Source organism: Anolis carolinensis, chromosome 4 (assembly GCF_035594765.1).
Source record: "Anolis carolinensis isolate JA03-04 chromosome 4, rAnoCar3.1.pri, whole genome shotgun sequence".
Taxonomy (NCBI): Eukaryota; Metazoa; Chordata; class Lepidosauria; order Squamata; family Dactyloidae; genus Anolis; species Anolis carolinensis.
Window position 1 is genome coordinate 117,575,732 of NC_085844.1, and position 23,090 is coordinate 117,598,821.

The following is a 23,090-nucleotide window of genomic DNA, read 5'->3' on the forward strand; positions in this document are numbered from 1 at the left end:
ACGAGTTGCTGTGAGTTTTCTGGGCATCCTCAGAAGTTACGAGGTCTGTTGGTAACTAGGCAAGTGGGGTTTATATATCTGTGGAATGCTAAGGGTGGGAGAAGAACTCTTGTCTGTTGGAGGTATGTGTGCTTACCCCCAGGCAGTAAGCAGCCAGACCTTGAAGCTGCAAGGCTATTCAATGCTAATCAAGCTGGCCAATTGAAACATTCACAGCTACCTCAAACAGAAAAGAGTTCTTTCTCCCATCCTGGACATTCCACAGATATATAAACCCCACTTGCTTAATTTCCCATAGAATAAGTAAAATTTCTATAGATGTAGGCGAAACATCAGGAAAAAAATGCTTCTGGAACATGGCCATACAGTCCGGAAAACTCACAGCAACCCAATGATTCTTTCGACAACACAGCTCTGTGAATCTGGGGAGCTGGTTCCCGACTTCATAGACACAACGATTTCTGTCCCTTTGTGGGAGAAGCCCTGTCAGTAGTAACATGCTTGTGGTTAGCCTGTTGACCTCCCTACTGGGGCCTCATCGTTACTACTAAGGATATGAACACAGCTCAACCCCGTTTTTAGGCCTGTTCCTGGGTTACTTGGGCTGCTGATTCAGAAAATTGCATTGGATAGACCACATCAGCTCTAGATGATTAAATACGGTGAGACAAAGAGTTCTTCACTCACCCTGGACTTTCCACAGATATATATATAAACCTTCCTTGCTTAGTTTCTCCATACCTTACAACCTCTGAGGATGCCTGCCATAGATGTGGGCGAAACGTCAGGAGAGAATACTTCTGGAACAGCCCAGAAAACATACAACAACCCTGTGATCCCGGCCATGAAAGCCTTCCACAACACATTACATACGGTTTTCTGTGGGCAAGCAGATGGCGACTACTGGGTGACATTGTTCTGTATCAAACTAGAGCTAATGTGGTCTGTGCAATGCAATTTTCTGAATCAGCACCCCAAATAACCAAAGGTAAAAAAGATAAAAGTTTCCCCTGACGTTAAGTCCAGTCATGTCTGACTCTGGGGGTTGGTGCTCATCTCCATTTCTAAGCCGGCGTTGTCCGTAGACACCTCCAAGGTCATGTGGCCGGCATGACTACATGGAGCGCCCTTACCTTCCTGCCGGAGCGGTACCTATTGATCTACTCACATTTGCATGTTTTCTAACTGCTAGGTTGGCAGGAGATGGGGCTAACAGCGGGCGCTCATTCCGCTCCCGGGATTTGAACCTGGGACCTTTCGGTCTGCAAGTTCAGCAGCTCAGCGCTTTAACGCACTTCGCCACCGGGGCAAGCAGATGGTGACTACTGGGTGACATTGTTCTGTATCAAACTAGAGCTAATGTGGTCTGTGCAATGCAATTTTCTGAATCAGCATCCCAAATAACCAAACCAAATCTAAAGTTGAGCAAAAAATTATTCACAATCCTTTTGCGACTAATAATAGAGGGTGGTCTCTGGTCAAAAAAAAGGTTAGGGACCACTGTCATAGAGGAAGAAGGAAAGAAGGAGGGCTGTGTGAGGAAAGAGTGAGAAAAGACCCATATCCACGAGCGACGCCTTCGCGCGTGTCCGTGGAAGCGCGTGTCCGCACCTTCCCCGTCCTGAGAGCCTCCCCTTTCCCTTTCCCCACCCCTTTCCCCTCCCTCCGCCTTCCCATTGGCCGCCCAATCCCAACAAGGGCGTGGCTTCCACGCCTGGAAAGAAAAAGAACCAAAGGCGAGAGAGAGAGAAAAAAAAGGAAAGAAAAGTGGGGGGGAAAGTAGGAGGCGAGGATCCTGCGCGGGCGTAAAAAACTCCTCGCCCCGGTGACGGAGGCTCAAAAGTTCAGGAGGAGCTTTTTTCCAAAGCAACTTTCCCGGAGCAGCAGGGGAAAAAAAGACGTGACATTGAAGGAGAAAGAAAGCGGGGCCTTGAGGATGTAAGATCCATTCTCCTTCTCCAGCTTTTGAGTTGTTCTCAAGTTGGGCGAAACACCGGGCCCTGAAGGAAGCGGACAAAGAGAGAAAGAGGTGTCTCCAAAGACCGCCCGAAAGGTATTCAATAACCCTGTCTCCAAAGACTGGATGTGTTTTCAAGTTGGGCGAGACACCGAAGAGGACAAAGGCATCGCGTCCAGAGAGAGAGAGATTTCCAAAGAGTCCTACTGGATGGAAGTGACTTTTCCTGGCTGGGAGAGGAAGGGGGGAGGACGCCTCCTATAATACTCCCCTCCCCCGACTTTTTGAGGGTCTGAGAGGAGGAGGAGGAGGAGGAAGATCCCGGTGGCCTCTGTTGCTGCTTCCTCTCTGTTTGGCTCTGGCGCTGCGGAGGGGTGGAGGGGGGAAAGCGGAGGAGGCGGAGGAGGAGGAAGAGGAGGAGGAGGAAGAGGAGACGGCGTTGGCGAGACCTCGGGAAAGGAGGCCATGCAGGCTCGCTACTCCGTCTCCAGCCCCAACTCGCTGGGAGTGGTGCCTTACCTCGGAGGCGAGCAGAGCTACTACCGAGCCGCGTACGCAGCCATGCCGGCTCCGATGAGTATGTACTCCCCGCACCCGGCGGAGCAGTACTCCAGCGGAGGAGGAGGAGGCGGCGTTGGAGGCCGCCCTTACGGCCCTTCGTACCCTCCGCAGCCGCAGCCCAAGGACTTAGTCAAGCCGCCTTACTCCTACATCGCGCTCATTACTATGGCCATCCAGAACGCGCCGGACAAGAAAATCACTCTCAACGGCATCTACCAGTTCATCATGGAGCGCTTCCCTTTCTACCGGGACAACAAGCAGGGCTGGCAGAACTCCATCCGGCACAACTTGTCGCTCAACGAGTGCTTCGTGAAGGTGCCCCGCGACGACAAGAAGCCCGGCAAAGGCAGCTACTGGACCCTGGACCCGGATTCCTACAACATGTTCGAGAACGGCTCTTTCCTCCGGCGGAGGAGGCGCTTCAAGAAGAAGGACGCCGTCAAGGACAAGGAGGAGAAGGACAAGCACAAGGAGCAACCTCAACAGCAACCACCTCCTCCTCCTCCGCAGCCTCAACCCCCTGTGCGGCTGCAAGACATCAAGACCGAGAATGGAAGCTCCGCGTCGGCGTCCTCGCCTCAGCAAGCCTTGTCCCCGCTCGGAGGACAACCGGTGCCGAAAATTGAGAGCCCGGAAAGCTCTAGCACGAGTAGTAGCCTCTCCAGCGGAGTAGGAGGGGAAAGAAGCAGTCCTCGAGGAGGAGGGAGCAACAACCGAGGGATGGCTTTGGAGAATGCAAACCCGCACCACAACCATCCCCACCATCATCACCACCACCTCCATCACCAAGGAGGAGGAGGAGGAGGAGGAGGCTTCAGCGTGGACAACATCATTATGACTTCCTTGCGCGCCTCGCCTCAAGAGCTCCTCACAGTCCCTGTTTCTTCCTCCTCCTCGTCGTCGTCTTCATCATCTTCATCATCTTCCAATCCTTCCAGGACTGGGGTTTTGCCTCCTCCGCCTTCGCTGGCGTTGAGTAGCTGCTACTCCCCGCAGAACTCGCTCTACAGCGCCCCCTGCAGCCAGGGCGCGGGGACTGCAGCCAGCGCCAACAGCAGCTACCATTGCAATTTGCAAGCCATGAGCCTCTACGCGGCGGCGGCGGCGGCGGCTGCGACGGCGTCGTCTTCTGCCAATGGGAGCAGCGCGGAGCAGGACCCGCTCCCGGAGTATAGTTTGGCGGCGAGCAGTAGCAGCAGCGCGTCTTCCCTCAGCCTCAGCCCGCAGGAGAGCGGCAACGGGGGAGGAGGAAGCGGAGGAGGGCGCCTGGCGTCGTGGTACCTCAACCCCGGCGCGGCGGGAGGCGAGCTGACCCACTTGGCGCCCGTCTCCTCGGCCTCGCCGTCCTCCTCCTCGCCCACGGGCTACCCGCCGCCCCACGCGCCGCCCCACGCGCAGAACTTCCACGCCGTGCGGGAAATGTTCGAGGCCTCGCAGCGGCTGGGGCTCAACCACTCCCCCGTCAACAACGCCAACAACGGCAACGCCAACAACGGCGGCAGTTGCCAAATGGCTTTCCCGGCCAGCCAGCCCTTGTATCGCCCCTCCGGCGCCTTCGTCTACGACTGCAGCAAGTTCTGACCCAACGCGACAGACTCTCCCATCCAAAGACAGCCAGTATATATACACCTCTCTATATAGATACATAGATATATAATCTCTACTTTTGAATTAAGCCATGCTTTGTTAAAGGACAGTGTTACTCCAAATAACACGTAAGTTTGTGGGGTTGTTTATAATTTTTCGCCTATTGTTTTTTTTTCTTCTTCCTCCTCGAGTTCGTTCTTTGGCACCTTCCACACAGCTGAATAAAATCCCACATTATTTGCTTTGGCAGTGTGGACTAAGGGCCCTTCCACACCGCCCTATATATATATATATATCCCAGAATATCAAGGCAAGAAATCCCACAATATCTGCTTTGAAATGGGTTATCGAGTCCACGCAGAAGCCCCGGTGGCGAAGTGTGTTAAAGCACTGAGCTGCTGAACTTGCAGACCAAAAGGTGCCAGGTTCAAATCCCGGGAGCGGAATGAGCGTCCGCTGTTAGCCCCAGCTCCTGCCAGTCTAGCAGTTCGAAAACATGCAAATGTGAGTAGATCAATAGGTACCGCTCTGGCGGGAAGGTAACAATCATGCCGGCCACATGAACTTGGAGGTGTCTACAGGTTGGCAGGTTAAATCAGGGGAGTGGGGTGAGCTCCTGCTGTTAGCCCCAGCTTCTGCCAACCTAGCAGTTCGAAAACATGTAAATGTGAGTAGATCAATAGGTACCACTCTGGCGGGAAGGTAACAATCATGCCGGCCACATGAACTTGGAGGTGTCTACAGGTTGGCAGGTTAAATCAGGGGAGTGGGGTGAGCTCCTGCTGTTAGCCCCAGCTTCTGCCAACCTAGCAGTTCGAAAACATGCAAATGTGAGTAGATCAAAAGGTACCGCTCTGGCGGGAAGGTAACAGTCATGCCGGCCACATGAACTTGGAGGTGTCTACGGTTTGGCAGTTTAAATCAGGGGAGTGGGGTGAGCTCCTGCTGTTAGCCCCAGCTTCTGCCAACCTAGCCGTTCCAAAACACGCAATGGCGCTCCATGCAGTCATGCCGGCCACATGACCTTGGAGGTGTCTACGGACAACGCCGGCTCTTGGCTTAGAAATGAATTTGAGCACCAACCCCCAGAGTCAGACATGACTGGACTTAAGTTACCTTTTTATCGAGTCCATATTCAGATAATGTAGGATTTTCTGCCTTGATATTCTGGGGATCCTTCCACACAGCCCTATATCCCAAAATATCAAGGCACATTATCTGAATGTGGACTCAGATAACCCAGTTCGAAGCAGATATTGTGGGATTTTCTTTCTTGATATTTTGTGTGAAAGGGCCCTTTAAGTTTTTCCTCCCATCTTTTGCTTCTTTCATTGACTCCTGAGGCCCTTTCTACTGCCATATAAAATCCACCCTCTTCTTTGAATTGGATTATATGGCAGTGTAGACTCCCACAATCCGGTTCAAACTACAGGAGAGTCTTACTTATCCAACGTAAACGGCCGCCACAATGTTGGATAAGCGAATATGTTGGATAATAAGGAGAGATTAAGGAAAAGCCTATGAAACATCAAATTCGGTTATGATTTTACAAATTAAGCACCAAAACATCATGTTAGACAACAAATTTGACAGAAAAAGTAGTTCAATACACAGTAATGCTATGTAGTAATTACTGTATTTACGAATTTAGCGTGTTGGATAATCCAGAACGTTGGATAAGTGAGACTCTACTGTACCATGATATTTGGGTGCTACATTCGTAAATACAGTAATTACAACATAACATTACTGCATATTGAACTATTTTTTCTTTCAAATTTGTTGTACAACATGATGTTTTGGTGCTTAATTTGTAAAATCATAACCTAATTTGATGTTTAATAGGCTTTTCCATAATCTCTCCTTATTATCCAATATATTCGCTTATCCAAGCTTCTGCCAGCCCGGAGACTCTACTGTATATGGCAGTGTGGACTCAGATAACCCAGTTCAAAGCGGATAATGTTGGATTTAGTGCCTTGCTATTCTGTGTGGAAGGGGCCTTTTGTTAAGTTTTTCCTCCCACTTGGACCCTCTTTTGCTTCTTTCATATCTACCGCCATATAAAATCCACCCTCTCTGCTTTGAATTGGATTATATGGCAGTGTAGACTCCCATAATCCGGTTCAAAGTAGATCATGCGAGTTATCTGATTTGATAAAATTGATTATGGGCCCTTTCACACAGCCCTATATCCCAGAATACCTAGGCAGAAAATTTTGAGTGTGGACTCAGATAACCCAGTTTAAAGCAGATATTATTGGATTTTCCACCTTGGTATTCTGGAATATAGGGCTGTGTGGAAGGGGCTTGGGAGATCTGGGGCCTTGTTGATTCTTCCCATATAAAATCCAAATTTATCTGCTTTGAACAGTATTATATGAGTCTACACGAGTTCGAAGCAAATAATGTGGATTTTATATGGCAAATTTAGGATGATGTTTCCGCCTATTTCTTTGGCCCCTTTCACACAGCTGTATAAAATCCACATTGAATTGGATTATGTGTCATTTTAGAATATAATCCGGTTCAAAGTAGATAATGCAGGTTATCTAATTTGATAACCCGGATTATATGGTAGTGTAGAAGGGGCCTGGGAGATCTGGGACCTCGTGGACACTGCCATATAAAATACAGATTTATCTGCTTTGAACTGGATGATATGAGTCTCCACTGTCACATAATCCAGTTCAAAGCAAAAAATCTGGATTTTATATGGCAGTGTAGATGGGGCCTGGGTTTAGGCATCTGACTTCCCTCCAAACCCCCAAAATAACCCGCACAGTTTTAGGGTGCTGCTTCTTTGGCCCCTTCCACACAGGCCTTATATCCCAGGATCCGATCCCAGGTTTTCTCCTTTAAACTGCATTATATGAGTCCGCACTGCCAGATAATCTGGGATAAATAAAAAAACCTGGGATCAGATCCTGTCTGGAAGTGCTCACAGCTGTATAAAATCCACATTGAACTGGATTATGTGGCATTGTGGACTCAGATAATCCAGTTCAAAGCAGATATTGTGGATAATCTGTCTTGATATTCTGGTTATATGGCTGTGTGGAAGGGCTCTCTTTCTTTCTTTCTTTCTTTCTTTCTTTCTTTCTTTCTTTCTTTCTTTCTTTCTTTCTTTCTTTCTGTCCTCCTTCCTTTTTTCTCCCTCCCAGGGCTCTTTTTTTCTATGCCAAGGACTTGTTTTAAAGTGTAAATGGATATATAGTAATTTATTTTTAAAGTTGTAGTCTGGATTCTTTGGACCAAACGCCAGAAAGTGTTCTTTCCTTCCCATCTTCCCACCTCTTGACTTTCCAAATGACCTGCAACCTTTATATTTGTTTCCATTATATACGAAAAGGGAAATGTGTATTAATCTTATTTTATCGTTTTTTTCTCCTCTCTCTTTTTGTTGTTGTTGTTGAAGATATCCTGAAGTCATTAACTTGTTTATTAATAAATTACCATTCAATTGAACTGAGACTATCGGAAGCCTGAATATATGAATCCCTCCTTTTCTAACAATTACCAATCGTGTAACTTAGTAGCATGACTTATTCCCAGATAGTAAAAATATTACTTATTATTATTATTAGACATCTCTACAAACCTGTCAAGGCTCCTTGTGGAGAGAAATGCGGGGTATAAACAAAGATGATGATAATAATAATAATAATAATAATAATAATAATAATAATAATAATAATAATAATAATAATAAATAGCAGATAACACTGCTCAACAATAAACATTTTTGTATCTTCCTTTTAGGCCTTTTCCTGGGTTTCTTCTGGTGCTGATTCAGAAAATAGCATTGGATAGACCGCATCAGCTCTAGTTTCTGAAATATAGTTATCTTGATTTTCTATTGAGGAGCAGATGAAGAGTGGTAGATTAGATGGCATATGTTCTGTATCTCAAAAACTACAGTTAATAGGGGGAAACTGATGCCATTTTTGGAATCAGAGGGTCAAATATAACCAGAAACAGGGCTAACACTTGAGACACCAAAATGGTGTGTTGGCCAGTGATTCCCAATACTCAATATAGAAAAAAAATACTATTGATTTTATTAGAATTCTTCTCCAAGTGCCTGCATGAGACAAGGACTAGCTTTACACCAAGTGCTTCTGCTCAACTGGCTTGTGGATGAATGTGTAGTTACTATTACTGGTGACGGAGTATGATTTCTTGTATTGTCCAAGGTTTTCACTATTATTATTGCTATTATTGCATGCCAAGGCCCTGTATGTGTGTGTTACAGAAACTCTCATGCATTTCAGAGGGTTTTTTAAAGGTAAGGAATACTGGAGAGGTGGTTTTGAAACAGGCTGATATTTGTTGAGGTCTCTTGTCCAAGTGCTAAGCTGGGTGCCTTTCACACAGCTGAATAAAATCTCACATTTTCTGCTTTGAACTAGAATATATGGCAGTGTGGATAACCCAGTTCAAAGCAGATATTGTGAGATTTTCTGCCTTGAAGGTTATATGGATGTGTGGAGGGGCTTTTAGAGTAAATGGTGCAGTTGGGAAGTATTTCAGTGGAATTATTGTGTCAGATCCGAGGCGGCATATAATTGTCATAAAAGCAGACTTTGTGTTCAGAGATATAGGAATGAATGTAAGAAAGACATTTCGGGCATTTGAAGCTTTTTCCACACAGCCCTATAGCCCAGAATATCAAGGCAGAAAATCCCACATTATCTGAGTGTAGATTTAAATAACCCAGTTCAAAACTTGTGGATTTTCTGCCTTGATATTCTGGGATATAGGGCTGTGTGGAGGGCCCCTAGGCGACAAGTTCCAGATCCCTTTTACACTGCCACATAATCCACTTTATCAAATCAGATAATCCATATTATCTGATTTGAACTGGATTATTTGAGTCTACACTGTCCTATAATCCCGTTCGAAAAGGGTGATGATGGTGGCATCCTTGAAGTCTGCTGGGACTTTCTGGGCCACCTACATTTTTTCAATGTGCTGGTGGAGTTGTTGTTTCAGACTCTTTAAAGATTTCAGCAGGGATCCCATCAGGTCTGCTGGCTTTGTTATTTTTTATTATTATTATTATTATTGGTTGATGGCCTTGCTGACTTCCTCCAAACTAAGCAGCTCTGCAAGCTCATCCCTGGTTTGTTGTTGCGGGATTTGTGAGAGAAGCTCTTCAGCCCAGGTTGGAGCTGTGATTCAGGAGGTTGTGGGTGCTTTTTCAACCTAGTTGCCATCACTTTGGGTCAATAATATGACTAGAGCGACCTAGGTATCCACCGCCAAGACACTATCCTTGGCTATCATACTGAAAAAAAGTGTAACTCCATTAAATAGTGAAAAGAAGCCTTAGCATTTCCATGTTTTGCTTAATCTTCATGAGATTGAAAAATACATTTTTCTTAATGTTTTACTTTCAGAAAAAGGTGCCTGAAACACTTCCCATTTTAAAAAGTATTTCTCATTTGTTGTGTGTTCCCTAAGTGAAGTGACAATCCACTTCAAAGCAGAAAATCTAGATTTTGTATGGCAAATGTACAAGGGGCCTAATTCTTCTTCTAAAGTGCAGTAGACTGTAGAGCTGTAGCCCAAGGCTGGATCTACACTGCCAAATGATGCATTGTGTAGTCAGTGTAATAGTCATTGAACTGCATTATATGGGTCCATACTGACCATATAACACAATTCAAGCTGCATGCTTTGGCAGTATAGATTCAGTCTGTGGTTGTTATGGTTCCAGTTGTCATATACTCCTTAAATGTAAGGCTGAGCAAAGTTTGGAAGTTTATTTTTTTTTCTTTTTAAAAAAAACTAAGCATAAAGGCACATTCACTCAAGAGTGAACAGAAGGCATTTCTTAAGGATCTTTTGGAAACAAATGGCCTGGTGTGGAATCATTGGAGGCGGCAAAAGCAACACCTCCAAGAGGCAACTTAGAAGATTTCCCCCCATTTCTGCCTGTTTATTTTCCAGTTTGACACCCCATCCTTTTCTTCTCCACCCCATTATCTCCTTTTGTTGCTTTAAACCCTGTGGGGATGGATGGCTTTGTGGTAGCAAATGGGGTGACATCTTGTCAGGCGAAGAAAAGAAAAAAAAACCCAAACTCGCCTCCAGGTCATTTGAGAACCTTTGAGGGACATTGAGGACCCCCTTCCTCTATTTGTCCAAATAATCAAGAAAAGGTAATACACAATACACATGATATATTACATGCTTTTCATATATATTATATTATGTTAAATGTGTATTACATATATTGTGTATTGCCTTTTCTTTTAATATATTAATAGAATCTATAAAGTGTGTTCAAATAATCAAGAAAAGGCAATACATTATATATATGTGTGTGTGTGTGATTTTAATATATATTATATATATTAAGTGTGTGTGTGTATGTGTTTGTGTGTGTGTGTGTGTGTGTGTGTATATATACACATATCTCGTATATTGCCTTTACTTGATTATTTCAACATATTTTTATAGATAGCTAGATTCCCCCAGGCAGGAAACAACTAGGCTTTGAAGCTGCTGAGCTATTCAGTGCTAATCAAAGTGGCCAATTGCAACATTCCCACTTGCCTCAGGCAGACAAGAGTTTTTTTCTCCCACCCTGAACCTTCTACCGATATATAAATCCTACTTACCTAGTTTATAATAGACCTCACAACTTCTGAGGATGCCTGCCATACATGTGGGCGAAACGTCAGGAGAGAATGCTTCTGGGACATGGCCATACAGCCTGGAAAACTCACAGTGATTCCGGCCATGAAACAGATAGCTGTGGGCTTTCTCTGTGTATTTTTTTCTCCTTGTAAGATTTCGGGCTTTGTTTTCGAGTGAAAGTCGTCCTCTATCTGGCGCTCTTACTATATTGAAGTGTTGTTGTTGTTGTTGTTGTTGTTGTTGTTATTTCCCTGCAAATAGAGAGTGGGAAAAAGTAGAAAATCGGTCTCTTTTCCGACCTGAAGAGAACATTGTCTAGCAGTCCTCTTTGCAGAGGCAACAACCAGTAAATATATTATAATTTGATCGAAAACTTGTTATTAGTCCCTCTGCTATTTAAGCCGCGTTTGCAAAGCGACAGGAAAACATCCGAAATTGGGAGAATTGGATTGTCCCGGATTTTTTTTTTTTAATTTGAGTTCCTTTCGGGGTTCATCTCATGCCGGTGCATTGTTGCGATTCATTGATTTTATCATAATTACTACTAATAATAATTATTAATTACTAATATTATTAATTATTACTAATAATTATTATTAATTAGCATTTACTTTAATTTTAGAAAGGCTTGGAGTTGCTACAGAATAGAATGGTTGGCGGATGAAGTTTGCGCGCCTGGAGTTGGTTTCGGATTGGAGTTCTTGTTGTCAGTAAGATAAATATAAATATAATATTTATAAATATTGCGGGCTCAGGACTCGAGTCAATGCCCGAACTGGGATTGGACCCAGGCTTCGGTAAATAAATCCCATTGACGTGAATGCTTCTGAGTAGGATTGCCGTTTCTGTAGAAAATAGTCACGGTTTAGAAGGAGGTCCTGGCACTTGGTATAGACTTTTTCCCCTCCCTGCTACTATATTGTTGTCTTTGCACTCCATTCTTCCTATTGTGACATCCCCATAGATTTCGCTCTTATTTTGCGGAGTTATTATATGAATTATATTGTAATTGCCAGGGCGGTGATGATCGACTCAGCTCCAAGGGAGGGAGAAGGCTTCGCTCTCTATTGAAACCAGTTGGCTTGATTTCTGACGGCTTCGAGGGGCGACGTTATACCGAAGGGGGGTGCTGGCAGACAAGCTTGGCTCCCGGGGTGGCTTTCAAAGGCGGCGGTCGTTCAGAGCCGGAGGATTTATGGATCCAGGGTGGTCTCCTCCCGCCTTTGGAGCCCCGTTGGTTTCAATGAGACGCTTTCCCGCCGCCCTGGAGCGCAAGAAAGGGCTGCAACTGGGGAGTCATTCCCATTGAACTGTATGGAAGTGAATCAACCGGTGTGCGCTTTGGCAATTTCTTGGAATATGCCTCCTTCTTAGACATGCTACCTTTTGAGACTGGATCTATCCTGCATTATGTGGTCAGTGTGGGCCCATATCATGCAGTTCAAACTACATTATGTGGCTCAGGCTCTATACCAGGCATGGGCAAACTTGGGCCCTCCGGGTGTTTTGGACTTCAACTCCCACAATTCCTAACAGCCGGTAGGCTGTTAGGAATTGTGGGAGTTGAAGTCCAAAACACCCGGAGGGCCCAAGTTTGCCCATGCCTGGTCTACACTGACCATACTATGCGTTATATGGCAGTGTGGATCCTGCCTTTGTGTCCCTGGGCGGGTTATACATAAATTATTATTATTATTATTATTGTTATTGTTATTATTTTATTATGACACAGCAAACAAGATAGATATGCTGGATTTCGTATCACAAAATCACAAGTCGAACACTTCCCAAGTGTCTAGGACTGTGTGATGTATTATTATTATTTTATTATTATTATTAGCCTTAGAGTGGGAAGAGTGGTGATTTGGAATGAGTCCCGATCTCCCAATAGTTTTAGGCCCAGTCTATACTGCCATATAATCCGGTTCAAAGATAATATGGAATTTATATATAAAATCCAGATTGTCTGCTTTGAACCGCTTTATATTAGTCTATAATGGCATATAATCCGGTTCAAAGATAATATGGAATTTATATATAAAATCCAGATTGTCTGCTTTGAACCGCTTTATATTAGTCTGTACTGTCATACAATCCGGTTCAAAGATAATATGGAATTTATATATAAAATCCAGATTGTCTGCTTTGAACCGCTTTATATTAGTCTGTACTGTCATATAATCCGGTTCAAAGATAATATGGAATTTATATATAAAATCCAGATTGTCTGCTTTGAACCGCTTTATAATAGTCTGTACTGTCATATAATCCGGTTCAAAGATACAGTAGAGTCTCACTTATCCAAGCTAAACGGGCCAGCAGAAGCTTGGATAAGCGAATATGTTGGATAATATGGAGGGATTAAGAAAAAGCCTATTAAACATCAAATTAGGTTATGATTTTACAAATTAAGCACCAAAACATCATGTTATACAACAAATTTGACAGAAAAAGTAGTTCAATACGCAGTAATGTTATATTGTAATTACGGTATTTATGAATTTAGCACCAAAATATCACGATATATTGAAAACATTGACTACAAAAGTGGCTTGGATAATCCAGGAGCTTGGATAAGTGAGACTCTACTGTAATATGTATATGGAATTTATATATAAAATCCAGATTGTCTGCTTTGAACCGCTTTATATTAGTCTATACTGGCATATAATCCGGTTCAAAAATAATATAGAATTTATATGTCAGAGTAGATGGGACTCTAGAAAACCACCTGAGCCCCTTCTACATTACCATATAAAATCCAGATTATCCGCTTTTGTCTATACTTTCATATAATCCGGTTCAAAGCAGATAATACGGAATTTATATGGCAGGGATATGGGACTCTAGAAAATCACCTGGGCCCCTTCTACACTACCGTAAAAAATCAAGATGATCTGCTTTGAACGGCATTATATTAGTCTATACTGCCATATAATCCGGTTCAAAGCAGATAATATGGAATTTATATGTCGGGGTAGATGGGACTTTCGAAAACTACCTGAGGTCCTTCAACACTGCCACACAAAAATCCAGATTATCTGCTTTGAACGGCATTATATTAGTCTATAATATAATATAATATTATTATAATATTATATTATATAGACTAATTATATTAGTCTATATATAATATTAGTCTAGAATATAATATATTAGCCATATAATCCGGTTCAAAGCAGATAATATGGAATTTATATGGCAGGGTAGATGGGGCTCTAGAAAACAACCTGGGCCCCTTCTACACTACCATATAAAAACCAGATTATCTGCTTTGAACCGCATTATATTAGTCTATACTGCCATATAATCCGGTTCAAAGCAGATAATATGGAATTTCTATGGCAGGGTAGATGGGCCTCTAGAAAACCACTTGAGCCCCTTCTATATTCCCATATAAAATCCAGATTATCTGCTTTGAACCGCTTTATATTAGTCTGTACTGTCATAATCCGGTGCAAAGCAGATAATATGGAATTTCTATGGCAGAGTAGATGAGGCTCTAGAAAACAACCTGGGCCTATCTACACTACTACACAAAAATCTAGATTATCTTCTTTGAACTGCATTATATTTGTCTATACTGTCATATAATCCGACTCAAAGCAGATAATATGGAATTTATATAGCAGAGTAAACGAGGCTCTAGAAAATTATTTGGGCAGCCATGATAATGTAGATCCAGCATTAAAATAAGAGTAAAAGTAGGCATAAGAGTAAGTATAAGTGTAAGCAGACAGATAGGACACTAATTTCGGGCCTTTATAGGCTGGATCTGCGCCACCATACAATGCAGTTCGAACTACATGATATGATCAGTATCGACCCATCTACCGGTCTCACTAGGCTACAAAAACTCCGGATTTCGCAGCCTTGGCAAGAAGAATCTTTCGTCTTCCTTCTGCTTCGGGACGGAGGCAGGAGGGCGGCGGAAAACAACTTGCGTTGCTAGTATTTGTAGAAAACGTCGCGCCACTCTCTCGCCGGGGATGCATTTCTCGTTTCCCGGTCATTGTGTATTCATCAATTTAGTTCGACGCCACTTTAAAAGCCAGCAACGGGCTCAATGTTATAGAATCGTAGGATCTGCAGCTTGGCGAGACGTAGCATTGAGTCGTAGCGTTCTACAGAGAAGCGGAGAAATGCGCCTTGGACGCCCGACGGCTGTGCGCCCTCCGGGAAAGGAGCCTGAAAACAAATCGGGGTTGAGGAAAATTGAGTCGCCTCCTGGACAGGGATTGTGGGGAGAGGGGTTCCCCCAAACGGAGGGAGAAAGGCAAGCAGAGAGTGGTCTCCTTTCAGTCATAAAGACCTTCTTTCCAAGCCCCCCCTCCTCCGTCGCTGGTGTTGAAGTGTGGCTTTCAGTCCAGCGGTTTGCTCACCTTGGGCCTGATTTTTTGGGTTGGGGAGGGGGTCCTGGTGGTGGCTGCTGCCCCAATGAATGGCTCCTTTGTGCAGGCGAGGCCTTGACGCAGTCCAGGCCTCCCTCCTCCTCCTCCTCTTCTCCCCATCGCCCTCCTCTTCTGTCGCTGCTGCTACCTCTTTAAGAAGGCAGTTTCCAAACTTCTGGCAATGCAAGAAAAAGAGACCCTTGAATAGATAGATAGATACCCTTCACATCCAGGACTGGTATAAAATGGGCTGTGCTTTCGTCCCTTTTCTCTTTGAAGGCCTACAAACTGCTGGAGTTCTCAGTTCTGCAATAGTAGAGATTTGGGGTAGCTTGAAGGGCGTTTCATGAGATCTTGGGGGTCTTTCCCGACTACTTTCAAGTCTCTCAATGTTTTCCAGGCAAAGCAGGATGCTCCAAGGTGGTTTGAGGCCAGATCAGGGCAAATGAGGACAAGCACTAACAACCCCCCCCCCCCTTCCAGGTTTTAATTGGAGAGAAAGCTATTGGACAATTTGGTTTGAAAGTTTGTTGAGTTGAGAGAAGGAGATGGCTTGATTTCTTGCTGGAACTTGGTGTGCATCTACACCAGTGGTTCCCAACCTTTTTTTGACCAGGGACCACTTAGACCAGGGACTCCTTTGACTAGTGACCACTTTGACTAGGAACCATTCTTCAAAATTAGTACCAAAAGGACTAGGAATCAGTTTTTGGTCAACTTTAGATTCAGTTTGCTTATTTGGAGTGCTGATTCAGAACATTGCATTGGATAGACCACATCAGCTCTAGATTCAGAACATTGCACTGGATAGACCACATCGGCTCTAGTTTCAGCTCTAGATTAAGAACATTGCATTGGATAGACCACATCAGCTCTAGATTCAGAACATTGCACTGGATAGACCACATCAGCTCTAGTTTCAGCTCTAGATTCAGAACATTGCATTGGATAGACCACATCAGCTCTAGATTCAGAACATTGCATTGGATAGACCACATCAGCTCTAGTTTCAGCTCTAGATTAAGAACATTGCATTGGATAGACCACATCAGCTCTAGATTCAGAACATTGCATTGGATAGACCACATCAGCTCTAGATTCAGAACATTGCATTGGATAGACCACATCAGCTCTAGTTTCAGCTCTAGATTCAGAACATTGCATTGCATAGACCACATCAGCTCTAGTTTCAGCTCTAGATTCAGAACAGTTGCACTGGATAGACCACATCAGCTCTAGTTTCAGCTCTAGATTCAGAACATTGCACTGGATAGACCACAGCAGCTCTAGTTTCAGCTCTAGATTCAGAACATTGCATTGCATAGACCACATCAGCTCTAGTTTCAGCTCTAGATTCAGAACAGTTGCACTGGATAGACCACATCAGCTCTAGTTTCAGCTCTAGATTCAGAACATTGCACTGGATAGACCACATCAGCTCTAGTTTCAGCTCTAGATTCAGAACATTGCATTGCATAGACCACATCAGCTCTAGTTTCAGCTCTAGATTCAGAACAGTTGCACTGGATAGACCACATCAGCTCTAGTTTCAGCTCTAGATTCAGAACATTGCACTGGATAGACCACAGCAGCTCTAGTTTCAGCTCTAGATTCAGAACATTGCACTGGATAGACCACAGCAGCTCTAGTTTCTGATACAGAACATCTGCCATCCAGTAGTCACCATCTGCTCGCCCACAGAAAACCATATTTAATAATAAAAGAGCTGATGTGGTCTATCCAATGCAATTTTCTGAATCAGCACCCCAAAGAACCCCAGGAACAAGCCTAAGAGATGCAACTGTGTAGTAATGCCTTGGACTATATTTTAGTTCTTGGGGACCACTGGTGGTCTACAGACCAAAGGTTGAGAACCATTTCTCTACACTGTCCAGTGAATACATTTTGACACTGCCAAGGCTCAATGCTATATGGAATCCTAGGATTTCTAGTTTGCTGAGGCACCTACACTCTCTGTCAGAGAAGGCTTTGTCAAACGACAACTTCCATGATTCCATAGCATTGAGCCTTTGCAGTCACCTCTTGCAGTCACAGAGGTGTCAAAATCCATTCATTCTCCAGTGTAGAGACTTCTAGGAAAAAAAAAAGGTCTTAATTCAGACGCAAATCGTCTGTCCACACCAACAGGCCACGGATATGGTTTTGCACCTGTTTGAAGAAGCTCCACTACTTTGGATGCAGGGCTGTTTCTCAGAATAGGAGCTTTTCAGGGTTGGGATGCCTTTAGCTGCCACCTTGAAGTATATATATTTTTTTCTGGATTACAACTTGAGAACTCAGGCTGGGTCTACCCTGCTGCCCAATAAATACACTTCGAACTGCCTGTCAGACTGCGTTGCTGTGAGTTTTCCGGACTGTATGGCCATGTTGCTGAAGCATTATTTCCTGACCTTTTGCGTGCATCTATGGCAGATATTCTCAGAGGTTGTGAGGTCTGTTGGAAACAAGGCAAATGGGGTTTATATATCTGTGGAATGTCCAGAGTGGGAGAAAGAACTCTTGTCTGCTTGAGGCAAGTGTTATTGTTGCAATTAACCACCTTGATTAGCATTGAATAGCCTTTCAACTTCAAGGTCTGGCTGCTTACTGCCTGGGGGAATCCTTTGTTCGGAGGTGTTAGCTGACTGATTGATTCATGTCTGGAATTCCGCTGTTTTCTGAGAGTTTTTTTTGTGAACAGATCATTATAGTTATGGTACATAACAAAACAACAGATAATAGCAGATATAATCAAATAACAAGTATTTTGATATATACATGCATATCTACCAGTTATTTCTGCTATTGAATGCGTATTAATTAAATTAACATAAATCATTTAGTTTTGCTATTTCTACATGTTATCCACTATTTTCGGTAGATACTTTCTGTTTTCTGAGTATTGTTCTTTATTTACTGTCCTGATTTTAGAGATTTTTGAAATACTGATAGCCAGATTTTGTTCATGTTCATTGTTTCCTCCTTTCTGTTGCAATTACTTGTGGATTTCAGTGGTTTCTCTCTGTAGTCTGACATAGTGGTTGTTAGAGTGGTCCAGCATTTCTGTTCAAACTGCATTATTTGGCAGTATAGCCGAGTGAATAGGATTTACTTCCCAGGAAAAAAAATCGGACTAAAATGGGGCTGCAGTGTCTGAACTACATTTGTGTGTGTGTGTGTGTGTGCATGTGTGTATGTATATGTGGATTTATGTGTGTGTGTGTGTGTGTGTGTATAATACACATATACACATATATGTTAAAATTAACTCAGATGAAAGTGGGCAGATTGAAATATTGTGCATCCTTCTCTTTCAGAACGGATGTAAAACAGCAAAGGCTGCTATATAATCCAGATAATCCACATTATCTGCTTAGAACTGGATTATGTGAGTCTACACTGCCATATAATCCGATTTTAAAAAATCTGGATTTTTATATGGCCGTGTAGAAGGGACCAAAATTGGAGGAATTTACTTCGGAAGAAGGAGAGAAACATGTCGCTACTTCCTATTACTTTACAACTTTGAGTGTTGTTCTTTACTGTCCTAATTTTAGAGTGTTTAATTTAATTTTTAATTCCCCCAGGCAGTAAGAAGCCAGTCCTTGAATCTGCAAGGCTTTTCAATGCTAATCAAAGAGGCCAATTCTAGTACTTTGTAGTTCTGGCTATCCAGAAGTAAATCTCATTGACTTCAGATGAGAAAATTAGAAATACGAATGTTGTCTACTTTCATAACTGTGTTTTCCTTTGGATGAAGCCGGAGAGGGCTCTATTGCCTTGGGAATGAATTGTTGGGGTTTATTTCGGAATAAACACGTGGAGGGTTGGGCTATGAATCCGATTTTTAATTTATGGCCTTTAGGCTGCAATTAGTTCCGTTGGGATGTCTTCACTTTGCAGCCACAAGGCATTGATCAGAGTGGCAAAGCTTGCAAAGTCGCTTGCGAACCATTGGGATGCAGCAAACGATTTTGCACGGATGTCCTCTCATTGCAGATACTTCCTAACGTACAGATAGAAAAATCCCCTTTTTTTCTCTATCCAGGGAGAAGAAATATTTTTAGATTTCCTCACGAGGAGACTGATAAGATCTTTCCCTCCTCGCCTCCCCCCGAATTGTTCCTTCCTTTGGGTCACCAAAACATCTCTCTCTCTCCATTTCGGATCTGTACAAGATTTCGCAGTCTCTTTCCCTCCCCTGCCAGCCCTGAATCCTCCCTTTGGCTGAAATAGGCCACCGTTTCCGATGCTTAGGCTGCAAATTGTGGGGATAATTGTAGGAAAGAGAGAGAGAGATCCTTCGGGGAGTCTTCGTGGCCAAGAGGGAAGGGGCCACACAGGTCGCAGGTCCAACCAAACAGAATATACAGGGTGTTTGAAAAAGAACTTCTTAGTTTTAAGTATAAAGACATTAAAACTAGGGAGTTCTTTTTCAAACTCCCTGTATTGTCGAAGGCTTGCACGGCCGAGCGAAGGGAGAGTTCTTGTGTTTCCCTAAAGTGATAACTTGACAAGGTTGAGTGTAAATCCCCCCCTTTTAAAAAAATCCCCTTTTTTCTTTACTTCTTCCATTCTCTCTGTGTGTGTATCTGGATCTGCTTCGCTTTGTATGTATACAAAATTAGAGAGTTAGATACAGAGATATATACATACATACATTTTCCTTTTTCCTTCGACTATACAGTATATGTATGCGTCTATGTATATTATTATTATTATTATTATTATTATTATTATTATTATTATTATTATTATTAAAAAGGTAAAGGTTTCCCCTGACGTTAAGTCCAGTCATGTCTGACTCTGGGGGTTGGTGCTCCTCTCCATTTCTAAGCCGAAGAGCCGGCGTTGTCCGTAGACATCTCCAAGGTCATGTGGCCAGCATGACTGCATGGAGCTCCGTTATAATTATTATATATTATTACTAGCTGTGCCCGGCCACGCGTTGCTGTGGCGAAGTATGGTGGTATGGGAAATAAAGTATTGAGGAATTGGTGGTAGTTAAGGTAAAGAGTCCCCTGGGCTGAGTGGGTTGCTAGGAGACCAAGTGAGCGGAACTTAGCCTTCTAACTGGCAGCAATTGGATAAAAACAATTATTCCTCTCCCTCTAATTAGGACTTTATTTTTCTTTTCTTTTTGCTGTATCAACCTAGAGGCATGGATGAGGGGTTGTGATGTCAATTTTCGAGGTTGTGGGGTGTTTACTTTTGTTGTTTTGTCCACTGCCGTGATGCCATCACTCTTTTATATATATAGATTAGTATCATTATCATTATTATTATTATATTATATAATAATTATTACAATGATATTATTATTATTATTATTATTATTATTATTATTATTATTATTATCAACACAACGACGTTGTATGGCACAGCAAACAAGATAGATATGCTGGATTTCGTTTCGCAAAACCACAAGTCGAACACTTCCCAAGTGTCTAGGACTGTGTGATGTATTTTCTGATGATGTGTGCAGATCCCAGTAGGGTGGCCTTTTGCAGTTGGCAGATGGTGATTTTGTCAATGTCTATTGTTTCCAAATGCCGGCTGAGATCTTTTGGAAACAATAGACATTGACAAAATCACCATCTGCCAACTATATTATTATTATTATTATTATTATTATTATTATTATTATTATTATTATTATTATTATTATTATTATTATTATTTATTAGGGACATTTATATTCCGCTCTTCTCACCCCGAAGGGGACTCAGGGCGGCTTACAAGTGATATGTACATATAATATATTATATTATTAGCATAACGGCGCTCCATACAGTCATGCCGGCCACATGACCATGGAGGTGTCTACGGACAACGCCGCCGGCTCTTCGGCTTAGAAATGGAGATGAGCACCAATCCCCAGAGTCAAGCACGACTGGATTTAACGTCAAGGGAAACCTTTACCTTTAGCATAACACAATATAAGCATTATATAATACTATATTGTACCACTGTATTGCAATACTGTATATGTGTGTGTATATAATATTCTTCTTCACTTATATATATCAATATATCTATCATCTATCTATATCAAGTATCTATATATACCTACACAGAGAGAGAGACACATACATATATATTTAAGTTTTCGCTTATATATAGCAATCTATCGTCTTATCTGTCTCAATTACCTATACAAACGTACATAGGCGCACACACATGTATTCTTCTTGGCCTATATATATCTATATATACACACACCACATATATACATAGACGCATATATATTCTTAGTTTATATATATCACTCTATCATCTATCTATCTTAATCACCTGTACATACCTACATAAGTATACTCATATATTTACATATATATATGTAAATCTGTATGTACACACACATATATTCTTAGCTTATATGTGTCAATTTATCGTCTATATTAAAATCACCTAAACACACGTACATAGGCATACACATGCACATTCTTTGCCCATATACACACACACACACACACACACACACACACACATAGCTTATATAACTCTATCGTCCATCTATCTCAATCACCTATACAGGCACACACATATATATTCTTTGCCTATATATATATATACACACACACACATCTATCATTTATCTCAATCACCTATACACACATATATATTCTTATTTGCCTATATCTATATCTATACACATATACATAGATGCATATATATATTCTTCAAATACACACACAATCTATCTGGATATATATATATATATATATATATATATATATATATATAACCTATCTATTTTAATAACCTATATATACCTATATATACACACACACACACACACTCTCACACACATGGATGTACATAGGCACGCACACACACACATATATTCTTTGGTTATATAAATATAAATATATATATATCTGTCTATCAATCTATAAATTTCAATCACCTATAAATATGTATAATGTTCTTTTTCATATATATATATATATATATATATATATATATATATATATATATATTCCATCTATCATCTGTCTCCATCACTTATCTATACCATATATTTTCTTCTTCCCTTGTATATAAAACTACCTTCTGTCTATCTCCCTCATTCTCATATATACAGTAGAGTCTCACTTATCCAGCATAAACGGGCCGGCAGAACGTTGGATAAGCGAATATGTTGGATAATAAGGAGAGATTAAGGAGAAGCCTATTAAACATCAAATTAGGTTATGATTTTACAAATTAAGCACCAAAACATCATGTTATACAACAAATTTGGCAGAAAAAGTAGTTCAATACGCAGTAATACTACATAGTAATTACTGTATTTACGAATTTAGCACCAAAATATCATGATATATTGAAAACATTGGCTACAAAAATGCGTTGGATAATCCAGAACGTTGGATAAGCGAGACTCTACTGTACATATATATATACACACACACATACCGTAGGGTGTGCTTGTTTGTGGATAGATCGATAGATGGACAGCATTCAGTCACTTTTGGCTTCAGGGTTTTGTTTTTTTTAATCGTGTTAGAAGCGACTTGAGAACAAACTGCAAGTCAGGTCTGATGTGAGAGAATTGGCCATCTACAGAGAGTTGTTCAGTTGTATATACCTCACAACCTCCATGGATGTGGGCGAAACGTCAGGAGAGAATGCTTCTGGTACATGGCCACACAGCCCGGAAAACACACAATATGAAATCCTTTCTGCCTAGGGGAATCCTTTGTTGGAAAGTGTTAGCTGGCCCTGATTAATTCATGTCTGGAATTCCCCTGTTTTCTGAGTGTTGTTCTTTATTTATTGTGCTGATTTTAGAATTTTTAAATACTGGTAGTCATGTTATGTTCATTTTCATAGTGTCCTACTTTCTGTTGAAATTGACTACATGCTTGTAGATTTCAATGGCTTCTCTGTGTAGTCTGACCTGGGGGTTGTTGGAGTGGTCCAGCATTTCTGTTTTCTCAAAT

The 23,090-nt window shown here is 42.2% G+C and overlaps 1 protein-coding gene across 1 annotated transcript; it reads left to right on the forward strand.

Moving 5' to 3' along the window:
* Nucleotides 1-1,741: 1,741 nt before the first annotated feature.
* Nucleotides 1,742-7,573, forward strand: foxc1 (forkhead box C1). The gene is given in 3 exon segments (XM_008116312.3): nt 1,742-3,257; nt 3,260-3,297; nt 3,299-7,573. Coding segments are annotated over 3 exon segments (1,674 nt in total). The 5' UTR covers nt 1,742-2,422; the 3' UTR covers nt 4,100-7,573.
* Nucleotides 7,574-23,090: the final 15,517 nt, after the last annotated feature.